Source organism: Lissotriton helveticus, chromosome 11 (assembly GCF_964261635.1).
Source record: "Lissotriton helveticus chromosome 11, aLisHel1.1, whole genome shotgun sequence".
NCBI classification, from domain to species: domain Eukaryota; kingdom Metazoa; phylum Chordata; class Amphibia; order Caudata; family Salamandridae; genus Lissotriton; species Lissotriton helveticus.
In genome coordinates, this window is record NC_136072.1 from 677,990,862 (window position 1) to 678,007,546 (window position 16,685).

At 47.1% G+C, this 16,685-nt stretch overlaps 1 protein-coding gene across 4 annotated transcripts in view; it reads right to left on the bottom strand.

The window, feature by feature from the left end:
- Positions 1-16,685, bottom strand: part of LOC144791082 (disintegrin and metalloproteinase domain-containing protein 9-like) — a 2,835,950-nt gene that overhangs the window by 2,279,681 nt on the left and 539,584 nt on the right. For 3 of the 4 annotated variants that reach the window (XM_078665731.1, XM_078665734.1, XM_078665733.1), the window contains one exon: positions 5,902-5,967. The exons of the other annotated variant lie outside the window; for it this stretch is intronic. In XM_078665731.1, coding sequence (XP_078521857.1) covers positions 5,902-5,967 — 66 coding nt within the window. The remainder of the gene's footprint in view (positions 1-5,901; positions 5,968-16,685) is intronic. 4 annotated transcript variants of the gene reach the window in all.

Below are 16,685 nucleotides of genomic sequence, written 5' to 3' on the forward strand. Positions count from 1 at the left end.
ACAGGAGCTCCCGGAGCACACGCCTCCCGCGGAAGCGGCTTCCGAAGGTAGAGGCATGGTAACAGCAACTGCGGCGTACAGGGGGGGTTCAGAGGCGGCTCTGGAGGGCTTGGACGACATGGAGAAGTACAACAACTCGCAAATGATGGATGCCCTCTTACAGGTCGAAGAAGGACTTCCCACTGAGGGTAAGCAGAGGCAATTACAAGACGCAACCTGGGGCAGTCTGAAAAGCTTAGCAAGCCACGACTCGCAGCGGGAGCGAGGGGGAGTCAAGGGTGGGAGAGGTCGTTCCCCCGAGGGGGACAAGTTTTACTCACTAAATGAAGGCTCTGACTCATCCCAATTGAGTATGCAGGGAGAGGGGAGCTCTTCAGAGATATCAACAGACTCAGAGGAAACCCATACCAGCGCTTCCAAGAGTAAGGGCACGCAAAAGAAAAGAAGATCAGTAATTAGACGGGACAGGGGCGGTTCATCATCTAGTGCTAACAAGAAATTACTGTGGGACTACACTGGTACTACCAGAGACTACCAAGGAAACTATCTCGAAGAGGGAGCCGCAAGTAATGAGGGCTGCTCAACGCCGGGTGTAACACTAGATGCAATGTTTAATATGCTGAAACAGATGCACGCCGAGGCCAGGACAGAGAGTCAGAGGGCCAGACAAGACACGAAGAAAATTCAAGCAAGCATTAGGAAAATGAATAAAAAATATGACGAAGTAGAGGAGTGAGTGGTTCAAGTAGAGGAAAGGACTGGCAGGCTTGAGGACGAGTTTTCAGACTGGCAGACGCATAAAATGGAGCAGGGAAAGGTTGTGGAAGATCTAAAATGGTAGCGAGAAGATTTTGAGAATCGCCAGAGACGCAACATGTGAGACTTCTTGGACTGGAGGAGGGGGTGGAAGGGCAGGATCCAAGAGGGTATGTGGTCAAATTGTTGAAAAGTGCATTCCCAGAGGCACAGTGGCAATGGGAGATTGAGGTTCAGAGAGCCCATAGATTCCCAATTATGCAGAAAAAGAGAAGAGGCGGTAATCAGGATACCCTGCCGAGGGCTATGCTAGTATTTCTAGGAAACTTTCTTGCGAGGAAAGAAATAATGGAAAAGGCCAGGCCTGATAACAGGAAAGCATATGATGGTTCCACCTTCTTCGCAAGACCTGACTTCTGTCATGTGACAGTTGAAAGGAGGTGGAAACTTAGGCAACTGATTACGCCTTTTCAGCAACAGGGTTCTGAGGTGTATCTAATGTTTCCTGCGAAACTGAAAGTCATTACGGGGGGCCAAACTAGAATGTTTTTCTCAGAAATTAAGGCAGGTGAATTCCTAGCGGAAATCACGGAGAATCGTAGGGGTAGAAATAACAGAGGAACTGAGCTAGCCAAGGTAACATAGCAACATAGTAACATAGGGACCTACTCGGGGTAGGTTAATTATTTATGATTTATGGCTAGTCCCTTGAGGAAGATTGTATTTGTAACACGAGGAGATGGGAAAGGAGGGGGAGGCGACACTGCAACTGAGAGCAGTCACACATAGGTCATGTTTGACCTATTTGCCTGTAGCAGGGGGGGTGGGGAAGGCAGGGGGAGGGGGGGAGTGAGTGGGAGGAGGGGTTGCACGAGGGGACGGTGATGGAAGGTGGGTAACTACAGCACAAAAAAAGAAGATATATGGATATATGTTGACATTAGTCACACTAGCAGGAGGGCGGAAGGAATGGTTATCGTATAAGGGAAACGACATTGAGTACAAATGGCGTTAAAGATTGCCTCCATTAATATCTGCGGGCTAAACGAGGGAGGGAAAAGACAGAAAGTAGCGGCAATGCTAAGGTTCCTGAAACTAGATGTGATATGCCTCCAGGAGACACACATTGAGGGCAAGAATAAATACCTCCTGGAACAACTTGGGTTTGAGGTTCTGGCACATACACAGCAGGACTCTAAGACAAGAGGGGTGGCCATAATAGCGAAAAGGGGAGTAATGAGGGTGAAGAAGAAGGAGGAGGATCAGGGGGGGAGATGGGTCCTGATCGAAGGAGAAACAGGCGCTGGCTGCTACACAATTGCTTCTGTGTATGGTTCGAACGAGGATGAACCTGAAGTGTTTGATTTCCTAGATATGGAATTAGCTCTATGGCCGGAACCTGTGATATGTTGCGGGGATTTTAATGTAAATGGACTGATAAGTTTGGGTATGACGGGCGGGGGGTTCAGGGGGATCGCAAAAGGAAATCACGTACGGCCATTCGTAATCTAGCACAACATAATGCACTTGTGGATGTCTGGACAGTTAATAACCCGCCAGGGACAGGAAGCACCTTCTATTCAGCACCACATAGGATGATTGCTAGATTATACTATTTCTTTATTTCCAGTTTCTTGGTCGCTGGTACCCAGATTGAAAGGTTTCCCCGCGTACTTTCAGACCATAACCCTCTTGTAATAACTATTCCACAGACTACTAGGGGAGATCGAAAAGAGTACAACTGGACGTTTCAGAGAGGGTTATTACGGGAAGATGATTATGTCAATAAGATGAGGGTTTGGATCAGGCAGTTTTGGGAAATTAACAGAGGAACGGCTGCAGCTGGGATGGTTTGGGATGCCTTCAAAGCTTGGGTGCGGGGAGAAACACTAAGCTATACACTTCAAAGGGGTAAAAATGAGAAACTAGCATTATTCAGAAGGATCAGAGATTTGTCAGAGTTGGAAGAAAACTTATTGGTGCCGTTATTAGTCAAGAGCCCTTGGAGGAGATTTTACTAAGCATAGAGCTAAAGAGATCAGAGGCTAGCGAGAACATCGCAAGGAAAGCTGCAGGTATTTATTTAGCCAAAAGGAAAAATGCTATGAATTCAACAAGAGAGTTGGCCATCTTCTAGCAGTTCGAATTCGACAAAACATGGTCGCCGGAGAAATAAAAGAAATTAACGATGAAAGGGGAAGGGTCGTAAATAAGGTAGAGGAGGTACGAGAAGCTTTCAGGGAATTTTTCGCAATGCTGTATGATTGTGACCCCAGGAATAGAGATGATAAAATAGAGGAATACTTGTCAGGAATTCCACATGCAAAGCTAAAAGATTAAGGAAAGGAGGCATTAGAGAGGCCACTGACAATGCAGGAAGTGCAAAATGCAGTACATCAGCTCCCCTCAGGGAAAGCAACAGGTCCTGACCAAATCCCAGCTGAATTCTATAAAACCTTCTGGGATATCTTGGGGATAGATATGCTGGAGACATTAAGACAAGCGCAGATGGGGGAAACTATCCCGCAGACATGGGCAGGGGCAGATATCATTGTAATTCTTAAAAAGAACAAGCTGCCCTTGGAGCCAGGATCATACAGACCTATAACACTTATGAACGCGGATACAAAAATCTACTCTAAAGCGTTAGCACAAAGGTTAAGTAAGATAATTGAGAGCCTAGTGAATACGGCACAGCCCGGATTTATTCCAGGGAAAGGTACAACGCAGCACACAAGACAAATGGTTACCATCTTGGACGCCGCGGGAGCTGCAGGAGACCCTGTCGCTGCTGTATTCTTGGATGCCGAGAAGGCCTTTGACAGGGTCTCCTGGGGCTATTTGTGGAAAGTTTTGGAATGGTTTGGTTTTGGTGCAGGATTTATTAAGGCTATTCAGGCTTTATATGCGGAACCAACGGCAAGAGTAAAGATTAATAAAGGATATATCTCCACAGTGAGGATAAGACGTGGTACACGGCAGGGCTGTCCGGCCTCGCCGCTTCTCTTCGCGCTATACCTGGACCCCTTATTGGGAAGGCTCCAGGAAAATATCAATATCCTTCCCGTCAAACTTCACAGGCAGGAGCATAAGATATTCGCGTACGCAGATGACGTAGCGATCATTACACCGAACCCAGGAAGAGCAATAATAGAAATAGAGCAGGAAGCAGCAAACTTTGGTAGAGTGTCAGGCTACTCAATAAACAAAGGGAAGACGCAGATTGTACAGAACAACTTTGTAACATATCAAGACTCAAGAGTAGCCACTGAAGCGGTATACTTAGGAACAAAAGTCACAGCTGACCTAGACAGATTGGTAGAGCTGAATATGGGTCCACTGCTGGCAAAAGTGAAAAATAACACCGAAAGGATTCATAATCTACATCTAACCCTGATGGGCCGTATCAACGTAATAAAGATGGTAACCCTTCCGAAGTTCCTCTATTTCTTCAGGGCTATCCCATTATATTTTGACCATATATGGTTTAATAAATTAGAAGGGATATTAAATAGACTTATATGGGAACAGGGGAAGACTAGGAGAGCCTATCGGCATCTCACGTTATCTAGAGAGAAGGGGGGATGGGGGGCACCAGATTTCAGGCTTTATTATTGGGCAGCTGCCCTGCAGTATTTTCAGGGGCTGATAGGGGGTGGTGGTCTAGGGCAAATTGAGGGTAGATTGGGATTCACTAATGTATACACTGCACTATTGGGTGAGGGGGCGGAGAATGGATTCTTAAACACAATTGATTTCAGTTATTTTAAACATACACGCTTTAAGACATTAAGGGCGGCTTATATGATCTGGAAAGCGATTTCAAAAAAACTGGGGCTAGGGAGGTATAATAACTACACACGGCTTTACTCAAATAGTTCATTACCGGGAGACATTTTTAGAGATATAATAATGAGGGACTGGAATAACAAGGGGATTGTTAAGGTTGGTAATCTCCTGGATAATCAGGGGGGTATACTACAGTTTGCGGAGCTGCAAGCTAAATTTGGGCTAGACGGCCGCAGCTTCTTTAAGTATTTACAAATAAGAAGCTTTCTTTCACAAAAGCAGGGTGGACTATTAGGTTTTGGTCAGAGTAAAATAATGGAGTATATAGAATGTTCCACCACTTGCACAATTAGGCAGCTCTATGCAGAACTCACTGCATGTAAATGCGATGACAGTGAGCAATATGCCCTAAAATGGATAGGAAAATTGGGGATCGACTCAGAAGGCTTTCAGGCATCTATTGATATGGGTCAAACTGTGCTCTGTTCAGCTACATTACAATCTCAACACTATAAGACTATATACTCATTATATCATACCCCGGCTAGAATTGCACAATGGGGTGGCACGTCCGGAATAATATGTCCCCGCTGCGATTCTAAGGATGCAGATATTGTACACATGTTTTCACAATGTCCACAGCTCTACTCTTTAAAAAACGCGATTGAGGAATTTTTGGGAATTTCACTAAAGATTAAGACAAAGTTTACAGATGAACTAATAATTTTGGGGGTGGGGGAAGGTGTAGAGGGATTGCTAATGGAATTCATGTTTGTCTCTGTGGCAGTTTATCGTATTTGTATAGCAAGGACTTGGCTAGATAAGGTTCCCCCCTCGTTCCAAACATGGATTGCAAGCCTCCTTGCTACGTATACCCTTGAAAAAGCAATATATGAGAGGAAGGGGCGAAGAGCTAAGATATTAGGGCGGAAGATATGGCAACCTATTACCAGTTGGAAAAATGGTAGGGTTGGTGAAGGGCAGGCCACCTTGGAAAGTGTGATATAAGGTATAATAGCTCCTCATATCCCAACTTGGTTTCTTTTTCCTGGATTATTTGTACTCTTTAGGTCATTTCTTGTTTACTCTTCTAGCCCTACTATTGATATATAATATACTTTTTTTTGATTGTGTAGAACTAATGATTTGTGCTGTAACATGAACTGTATTTGTGCAGAAAATGGGGGGAAAAATGCTTAATAAAATGTTTAAAAAAAAAAAAAAGAATATTGTTTCCTCAAATCAAATATGGGCAAAGAATGGAGCAAACACACAGCCACATTTCCTTCTGCGTTACTAAAAAAAAAACTTTTCCAATGCACAAAACTTTTTAAATGTAGAATCCATTTTGCTTACCAGTTCCTTTGTGACAAACACCGCAAGTTTCATATAATATGCCACTTGAAAAGGAGATTCTCTTGCCTGAAAAAGCAAGCAAACAGATCTGATTATTAAAGATATATTAATGGATGTCATGACAAAGTTTGTCATGTTGACTTTAAGAAGGTTAGAGATTTGCGGAGTTAGTGGCACCGAACTTCCTACATTAGTCAGACAAGTATGTAACCATCACCTGTAAAAGGCCATTACAGATTACCTACAGGTATTTTATTTTCTATATGAATCATTCAATTAATAGAAGAAATAGGAAACAATGATCAAAAATTTCAATATTTGTTAAAGGTCATTTCAGATTTCCAGTCTAACAAATAGGTGCATTTCTATTATTCGAACCTATAACCAGCATTTCCAAGAAAGCAGTACCATATTTAGACGTCACAGCCTGGTCTTTCTATACATACTAGAAAGGAATGCATGACTGATGGAATGCTCTCCATAGTTATGAACTGTTTGATGTAAATATGTTCTTTGGACTCATGAATCTGCAATTAGGCAACAGGAGTGCCCAGTAAAGTTTATAATACCAGAGCTACAGCACACAAAGCAAGCATTACAAACAAGTGGGTGATTGCAGGTTCTTCTGAAAAGCAACATTTTTTTTTTTATAATACATATTGGTAAAGCCAATAAATCCTGGCTAACCCGTTAATGTGTTATTTGTAATGGCTGTATATGTGTGGATGTACAAGCAAATAACACACATAAAGGTAGCTATAAACATGTACACAACATACAACTCATAAAGGGTACAAATGGAAAAAAGCTTGATGCTCTAACTGAAGTAACAAAGACAGCAGACTAAATATAAGAAGAATAAAGCAACATACATTTGCCTTAGCAAAGATTGCCTTCATTAGTTAATCTAAAAAACTAATAGGTCCAATCCTCACACAGCAAAGCAATCTTGAAGTTATGAAAGCCTGGCAGAAGTACAATCATCAAATATTCTCTCTTGTAGGTATCCTCCTTCTTGAATTATATATGTTCCTTTATTCAGGTATATGTTTCAAATATAAATGCACATGTATTCATGTAATTATCCATGGTAACATGATAATTAAGCCTGCTTGAATATATTCATATTTTTGTACAGAATGAATTTCCTTTTCCAGTGATTATTTTTAACAAAGAACAAGGCTTCATAAAAACTGATATCCTGACATCTTAATTATTGTTTTAAACAAAAAAACAAGGTCTCACAGAACGTAAGTAAGTGACTGGAGGCAAAGGCTTTACTACTAATTGTTTAGTTTTGAAATGTTGAACAATGTTCAGACATATTATTTATACTAGAACATAGTATGAGATAGGCATGAACTTCGTACCAGGAAATTGAGAATGAGGATCTTACAGACGCCGTAATCATTCATTCATCCAATAAACTTTATTAGGTCGTCAAACCATGAAGGTACATGTAAGCAGCCCAATATTTTTTTTTCAAACATATTGAAAACCCTCACAAAACATAAAAACACAAAATGTGATCCTTACAAGCATAATCCCTTGTTTCTTGTTTCTTTTTAAAAAATTGTTCAAGGATTGTTGTAAAACTGCTAGGTAATCATTTCGAAAAACATAATACAAGGGTGGAGCGAACTATTTAAAACTATATTATAAAAAATTAAGCAAATAAACGAATTTAATTATGCTGTCATTGACGTAAAAGAATATAACACCAAACCAAAGCATAAAAGTTTGGCTCAGTGGCGGGATTTCATCGTAATCACATTTGATTCTCTCACCATCCTAATCTGGGCGTATTAAGATCGGGTCGGATTTGGGCTCTTGCCCTTCCTTCTAATTCTCCACATGTGACCCAGGAACTTCGCGACTGCGCACACAAATTAGGGTGTCTGTTTTTAGTATGCGCAAAGCAGCGCCAGAGTGGCGAGTTCCAAGTTGCTTGCAAATGAGGATTAACCATTTAGCACTAGGTTTTGTGTATGCAGGGCAGGCAAAGAAAACATGGCGCACTGATTCAATCCTGGCAGAGCAGCAAAGGCAGCCTTTAATCTTGGCAGCGTTACATACCGAGTTTGTGAATGAATTTAGAGGAAGAGAGCCATACCTAAATGTAATGTATAATTTCTATCAGCCGGCACCGTGATAAAATCAAGATAACCCTCCAGGAAACAGCTAAATTTTAAATCCGTAAATTCCTTAGATAGTCTGTCCCGCATGTTGTCCCTCAATTCGTTCTGCTCTACCCAGTCCCAATACAACACTTTAATTTGTTTCTTGGTGAGAAGTGGTGGACAATTAACGCTGTGCCCCATTAACTCACTGCTTGTGATGAGGTTACTAGCGTATTTAATCCCCCCTATTTTGCTCTATGTATACAGGGAGCAACCCTCATCAAAGGTTGGCCTTCGGCCTGACAAGTAGAAGAGGTGCAAAAAGTGAAGCAGAGACAACTGAAACAGACGCTCGACAAGGGAGCGCCGAACGAAGTCCGAACAACCTGGAAGGAATCAGGTAAGTGTCAGGGGGCAGAGCAAAAGACCCACATGCGTCAACAAGAATGCGAAGCGCTCTTCCGTTCCGCCTCCTTTAATCTTGCCTTGCTTCGTCCTTTGCGCACACGCTATCGGGAGTGGAGCAGGCCGGATAGTACACCCCCCACCAGGGCCCCCCCACCGGTTTGTGCTGATCAGGAGAGCGACTATAGAACATACGCAATAGTCAAGGGGCATGGACATGCCCAGCAGGTTCCCATGTACGATCCTCCAGACTATACCCTTTCCAGTGAACCAGATACTTCATATTCAGGTTCATCATCAACCAAAACAGAGGGGGGGAGGGGCTCGGACAGGTAGACCCGTTCCTGACACCACCGGTTCAGTAATGAAACATGAAAAACAGGGTGGATCTTTCGAGAGGAAGGTAGGTCCAACTTCATAGCTATAGGGTTAACTACCTTGATGATGGTATAAGGGCCAATAAAACGAGGCTTGACCTTTCATTGCAATGTTATTTGTGGACAACCACACCCTGTCTCCAATTGCATAGTCGGGATAATTGGCGATGGAGATCCGCACTCAGGTTCAGTTGGGCTGTCTTTTGTGTCTCATAAAGGTGATTTACAAATTCTAATGCAGCAGGAGTTGGTGTAAATAGGAGGGGGCAAAAGCAAAAAACGAGGATTGAATCCATAAATACAGAAAAAAGGAGCATAACCAATAGAAGAATGCTTCCCATTATTGAAAGATAACTCCGCCGCCCATAAAAATGGGTCCCAACCAGCAGAAGAGAGAAGCAATTGACACCCTAGGTATTTTCCTAGGCATTAGTTCACCCTTTCCGTCTGACCATCTGTCTGAGGATGATATACAGACGATAGGCGTACTTCAATATGCAACAAGGACCCCAACCCCTTCCCGAACTATTACAAATGGAAGGCATGCAATCGTACTATATGTTGCAGAAATAGGGTAGCTAACCCTCTAGAGGTAGGCAATGTTTTCAAAGGAACAAGTGACTTTTTGAATTTGTATTCCTTTTTATTGAGAAAAAGGTACATAGCATCATCTGAGTTACAAAACATTGAGACCAGTGATTACTTTACAGTATAACATTCTACGTCAGAACATGCGTCTTATACAATGTGATGTGAAGTCTTTACAGTTGGATTAATTGTACAGTTCATTATTCATTCGCTATTGTCCTGTGAAAGGTCATCAGCCGGAGACGTGCATATGTTACCTCTGAGGGTATTCCTCTTTCCCCACGCCTTCGGGCACCCCTGGTGCATGTATACTGCTCTTTTGGTCACCATTGCCATATCCATGCTCCAGTCTCTCACAGTGGGCGTAGTTCACGCTCCCCATTGTTTTGCAATGTTTCTTTTAACTATGGTTATACCTAGAGTGACCAAATTTGTGCTGTGGCTTCCCAGATATTCAAAAGACACCTTTCAGGTTCCTGAGGTATCGGGGCTTCACTGACATTTGTTATTGCAGTCATTACCGCCTCCCAGTAAAGTACAATTTCCGGACATTTCCACAGTGTATGGTAGAATGTGCCAGTTGCCGCACACTGTTGCAGGCAGAGCTGAGTGTCTGACCTTTCCATTTTTTATAATGTCACCCTAGTGTAGTAGATTCGGTGTAGTACTTTGAGTTGAACTAAGCGTAGTTTTGACGAGATTGCCACCTCCCTTGGGGATGCTAGTGCCTCCTGCCAGTCTGTCTCATCCATGTCTCTCAGCTCCCCCTGTCATCTCTCCCGTAGGGAAAGTGTGGGGTCAGAGTGATTATTGATAAGTTTCCGTATTTTTGGGCTGTGGCTTTTTTGTGCATGTGTTCAGTCAATAGCCTGTCTTCCAGGGGGGAAGCCTCTGGAAGCACGGTGTCAGGCGGGAGAACTGCCTCTAGTGTGTGACAAATCTGGCGATAGTGAAACAGTTCTGTAGATGCCATCTAATATTGGTCTTGGAGTTGTGCGAATGGGATAACCTTTCCCTAGGCCCAGAGGTCGCCCACATGCGCCATATCCCAATGTCATCCCAGGAGCGAAACAATTTAGTCATCGCTATTCGGGTCTGTTTCCCATTCCACAACAGTTTGGTCACCTCCGAGTCAATGGCTCAAAAGTAGGCTGCAGGGACCAAGAATGAAGTATTCTGTAGGGCTTATAAAAAGCAGGGAAGTGCCATCATTTTGTAGAGTGCTGCCCTTCCTAGAAGTTTCAACGGTAGGGCCTGCAATGTTTGGTGTCTCTACGCAACCTCCTTAGGGGTTCTAAGAGATTTAATGTCATGAAATCCTCTGAGTCGGGCGTGATATGGATCCCCAGATATTTAAAGCTATCTTTTGCTGTTTCCACTGCACAGCCTTTGGGAAATCTCGGAGGCAGGCCGTGTAGAACGTACAATATGGATTTTCTCCAATTAATTATGTAACCTGATCGCTTTCCATAGGCCTCGCACATTTTTAGAATGCTATGTAGGGAACGATAAGGGGGAGCAAGATATAGGAGGATATCGTCGGCATATAGCGATATGCGATCCTCGCAGCCCTCCATCCAGCGGAGGCTGCGAGTATCCAGGTCTTGTCGTATCCATGCCGCAAGTGGCTCTAAAACCAGTGAAAAAAGCAGTGGCGAGAGCCGGCATTCCTGTCTTGTACCTCGCTCTAACGGGAATTCTTTCTAAATGTGTCCGTTTGCCACTACATGCGCCAGAGGGTGCGTGTAGAGCAGTCTTACCCATGAACAGAGCACAGGTCTGAAGCCAAGCCGCGTGAGGACTGCAAACAGGAACGGCCACTCAACCGTATCAAAGGCCATGCTGGCATCTAAGGACAATATTACGGGTTCTTCCTGTATCGTATGTTTACGGCATAGGACGCTGTGGAGTCGCCTTAAATTTAGGGGTGTGTTCCGGTCAGCATAAATCCTGACTGGTCAGGGTGAACCAGGGAAGTGAGGTGAGGTGTGAGTCTATTTGCTAAAACTTTTGCCAAGATCTTTGCTTCTGCGTTGATGAGGGAGATGGGTCTGTAGAAGGCACAGTCCTGGGCTGGCTTACCAGGTTTATGTACGGCCACAATCATTGCCGTTCTTTGATCTTTAGGCAGTTGACCTCTGTCTAAGCTTGCATTGTACATAGCCAACAGATAGGGGGTGAGAGTGGTTGCGCTTTTCTTAAATAGTTCAATAGGAATCCCATTCGATCCCAGGGCTTTCCCTGACTGTATGCTTCCTATTGCCAATGTTAGCTTCTCTGGAGTGAGCTCTGACTCTAACATCCCGGGGACGTCTTCCGCTAGCGTGGGAAGACGGATGTCTTTGAGAAACAGCTCTGCCTCCCCTTGTTCAATTGAAACTGCTGGGGAGTAAACCTTGGTGTAGTGGCATGCTAATGTTTCTACTATGACTTGGGGGTCCGTAACCAGCACACCTGGTGCAGACCGAAGCTCTGCTATCCAGCGGCTCACACTTTCCCGTTTGTCAAGCCAAGACAGTAGCCAGCCGGCTTTATGGTTTAAATCTTTGATTAATTTTCATGACAAATACCATAACAAAGAGCATGACCCCCAACTCTCAAACCCATCTTATTACAGACAACTAGTGTCCGACACAGCTATAATATAGTAGAATTTGCTTGGAGCGAGTCTGGTGAAGCCGGTGTAGCGGCGCTTCAAGAGGCAAACAACTAGAAAATAACCCAACAATCCCACACTCACCCCACCCCTCGTCCACCATATGAAATACAAAAGAAGTGTAGAAGGGGGAGAAACTTCCACCTGGAGAACAACAATGACAGCAACACCACCACCCTGCTGGACAACCTCGCCAACCTCGGACTCAAGCAACTGGTGAACACCCCCACCCACTACGCCGGCCACACGCTTGACCCAGTCTTCTCCTCCAGAAAGCACATCTCCTTCAGCCACTCCACCGGACTCCACTGGACAGACGACAGCTGCGTCCACTTCTCCTTCAAGAAAACTACGACCCACCACCACCCACAACAGGCCCCCCGCAGAAGCTGGAGCAGGATCACCACCGACCAGCTCAGCACCTCCCTCAGCCAGAACCCTCCCACCATCACGACGGACACCAATGAAGCAGCCCGCAACCTCACACAATGACTCACCGACTGCCCCGACAAACTCGCACCACTGAGGAAACCTCCCAGCAGACCCCACAGCAAGAAAGCCTCATGGTTCACGGACGACCTCATAAACTCTAAGAAAACCTGCCGCTCCATGGAGAAAACCTGGCGCCAGGACCAAACAACAGAGAACATGACAGCCCTCAAGAACGCCACCCGCAAGCACCACCAACTGATCTGCACCACCAAGAGAACTACGTACAAACAGCGCCTGGACAACAACACCCACAACAGCAAGGAACTCTTCAGCATCGTTAAAGAGCTCTCCAACCCCAGCGCCTGCAACAACGACATCACACCCTCGCAAAACCTCTGTGACTCACTCGCCTCGTTGTTTCATCGCAGGATCGTCGACATACACGACAGCTTCGGCGCACAGACCAACCACCCGACCATCGAACCAGCGTACCCAACTGCCACCCTCACCTGGAACCCGGTCAGCACCGAAGACACCGCCCGCACAATGAGCACCATCCACTCCGGCTCCCCCACCGACCCATGCCCACACCACATCTTTAACAAAGCCGACTCCATCATCGCACCCCAACTCCGCGATGTCATCAACAGCTCCTTCGCATCAGCCACCTTCCCGGAGAGCTGGAAGCATGCCGAAGTCAGCGCCCTCCTGAAAATACCCACCGCGGACCCCAAGGACCTCAAGAACTTTCGACCCATCTCGCTCCTCCCGTTTCCCGCCAAAGTCATCGAGAAGACTGTCAACCAACAACTCTCCGCCTTCCTCGAGACTAAAGGATCCCTCGACCCGTCACAGTCCGGATTCAGAGCAAAACACAGCACCGAGACCGCCCTCATCGCAGCCACCGACGACATCAGGTTTATGCTCGACAACGGGGAAACCACCGCACTCATCCTCCTGGATCTCTCAGCAGCCTTCAACACGGTATGCCACCGCACCCTGATACGACGCCTCAGCGACACCGGAATCCAAGGCGCGGCCTTGGAATGGATCATCTCGTTCCTCGCCGTTAGAACCCAGTGAGTCCGCCTCCCCCCGTTCCGGTCCGCGGCTACCGAAGTCATCTGCGGCGTCCCACAAGGATCCTCGCTCAGCCCCACCCTCTTCAACGTCTACATGAGCCCCCTCGCGGCCATCGCACGCAAACACAACCTCAACATAATCTCCTACGCCGACGACACACAGCTGATCCTCTCCCTCACCAACGACCCGGACACCGCCAGAGCCAGCCTCCAAGGAGGAATGAAGGACGTCGCGGAATGGATGAAGCTCAGCCGCCTGAAGCTGAATTCAGACAAGCCGGAAGTCCTCATCCTGGGACCGTCCCCCTCGGCCTGGAACGACTCCTGGTGGCCACCTGCCCTGGGCACCGCCCCCAAACCCACAGACCACGCACGCAACCTGGGCTTCATCCTGGACTCCTTCCTCACGATGACCAAGCAAATCAATGCCGTCTCATCGTCCTGCTTCAACACCCTGCGCATGCTCCGTAAAGTCTTCCAATGGATCCCCACCGCAACCAGGAAGACGGTCACCCAGGCCCTCGTCACCAGTCGCCTAGACTACGGAAACACCCTCTACGCCGGAACCACAGTCAAGCTCCAGAATAGACTACAGCGCATACAGAACGCCTCGGCAAGACTCATCCTGGACGTCCCCCGCCACAGCCACATCTCCGCCCATCTGAAGAATCTGCACTAGCTCCCCGTCAGCAAGAGAAGCACATTCCGACTCCTCACCCACGCACACAAAGCTCTCCACGACGCGGGCCCCAGGTACCTCAACAACCGCCTCGCTTTCTACACACCAACCCGCCAGCTCCGCTCCGCCAGCCTCGCCCTTGCCACAGTCCCACGTGTCCGCAAAGCGACCGCCGGAGGAAGATCCTTCTCCTACCTGGCAGCCAAGACATGGAACTCCCTCCCCACCCACCTCCGGCTGACACAGGACCATCTCGCCTTCAGGAAGCAACTCAAGACCTTGCTGTTCGAGCAGTAGCAACCACCCCCCAGCGCCTTGAGACCCTAACGGGTGAGTAGCTCGCTATACGAATTTCCTGATTGATTGATTGAAAGGAATAAAAGCGAGATGCTAAAATGGAGTGTCTTCTGATTCATCGTGGTCTGCGAGACCTCCGTTTGGGACTTGACTGAGGTATTGGTGTGTCCGCTAAGCGTAACAGTCGTAGATACCTAGGACACGTCAGTTCCCTGAATTCTGTTGTGAGCAGCGTTAGAAAGGGACGCCACAGTTCCGGGAACTCTGAACCCCTACCCGCAAGAGTAAGTGACATCTTTTGCATCCCTAGCACCATCCAAAGTCTATGCAGCCATCCGGAGTGCGGGGGAGGTTGAGGGGAGCGCCAGTACGCAAGTATGTTCTGGGTAGCCGCTCCCAAGGCGGTAGCAATCAGGCACCCCCTTCGCGACTTAGCGGGATACATAAGTGCGTTGGGTAGGCCCAGAAGGATATAGGCCGGGAAACGTTGGAGTTGTGTATCTAGTTGCGAATCTATGTCATCTAGAATACGGGACCAATACAACTGAAGTTTACTGCAACCTCATAGAAGATGTTCGAGTGTACCCACCTACCCACACCCCCTCCAACACAGGGCGATCTGGCGGGGGGTCAAACTGATGAAGGCGTTCCGGGGTGTAGTACCAGTAGGTCACTACTTTGGTTAGTGTCTCTGTGAGGCCTGCATGATATGCCGAGTGCCTGGCTCTATAATATATACTATTCCATTCTTTATGAGTGAGGGTGCGGCCTAAGTCTCTCTCCCAACGCGCTCTCTCTGCATTATATGTGTGTACCATGGTGAGAAGGAGGTGTTCATAAAGATTTGCAATGAGTTTCTTGTCTCCTGAGTGAGGGAGACCTCTGGTCCGGCGCCGGCGTCCACGCTCTCTTCTTCCTCAATTGGTGGTGCCAAGCCCAGCAAGTGGCATGCCTCCATTAAAGAACTCAGCTGGTGGGGTTTAGCGTTGTATTTGAAGATGAGGCGAAACGGGTGTCCCCAGGAATAGGAAATCCCTTTTTGGCGCAAGTGGTCAGTCACTGGGCGGAACTGGCGCCGACGTTGCAGAGTAATCAGAGCAAGATCTTGGTATAGGACCGAAGAGTGGCCCTGTAAGGAAATGGGTGTAGAGTTCGAGCTCTTGAAAGGATAGCTTCCTTCGTCTTTAAGTCCTGAATGCATACCAGGATGTCGGCCGGCGGTGCGTTGAGGCCCCGGGGCGGTCCCACCCTATGTGCTCTGTCCACGACAACTTCGGCCTCGTGGGAATCTCCAAGTATGTGCCGGAAAAGGTCAACTGCGAAGGCAAAGAGGTCTCGGGTTTAGTCAGTCAGCCGCACATCCTGAATCTGGATGTTATGTCTCCGGGAGCGGTTTTCCAGGTCCTCCATATGCAGCTGCATGTCCATGTGCTGGTCCCGCAACCGCAGAACTTCCTGCTGCAGCGTCGTCAACTCAGTGACTGCGGAATTGCTCTTCTCCTCGAGTGCGGCCACTCGTTCCCCGATGCCATCGACATCCCGGCGTACCTCCTTAAGTTCCGTGGCGAACTCTGTCTTGACCGACTGGATGTCCACCTTGAGGGTGAGGAAGAGCGACTCAAAGAAGGCCTTCATGATGGGTTCATCCCCTTTCGCTGCTGGGTCGCTCGCCTTCTCTTTTTCCGGCGTTGCGGTAGCCATGTCATGTTAAAAATATTTATACGGCGCTCGGTCACCAGACGGTTTCATGGCGCTCATAGACAATTGCGGGGGGAACAGTTCAGCGGAGTAACTCAGTAGGCTAGCTGGAAGAAGTGAGTTTTGAGTAATTTACGGAAGCAAACATAACTGGGGCAAAGTCTAAGGGAAATAGGGAGGGAGTTTCACAGAGTGGGGGCCAGGAAGGAAAAACACAGTCCTCCATGCTTTTTACGTTTGTACCTTGGAACCATCAACAGGTTGTGGGTTGTCAACAGAGGGCTGCTGGTGGCCAAAGATGTCCTTCAGAGGCTTCGGTTTGGTGGTCCTGGCTTTGGACATGCTCACGTAGTCCCCTAGGTACCAGCCTGGGCAGCGCGGACAGTCAGTGGACCCCTGGGGGGCGCGGGGCTGTCGGCCGGTGACTGTGGTCTTCCTGGGTGTAGCAGA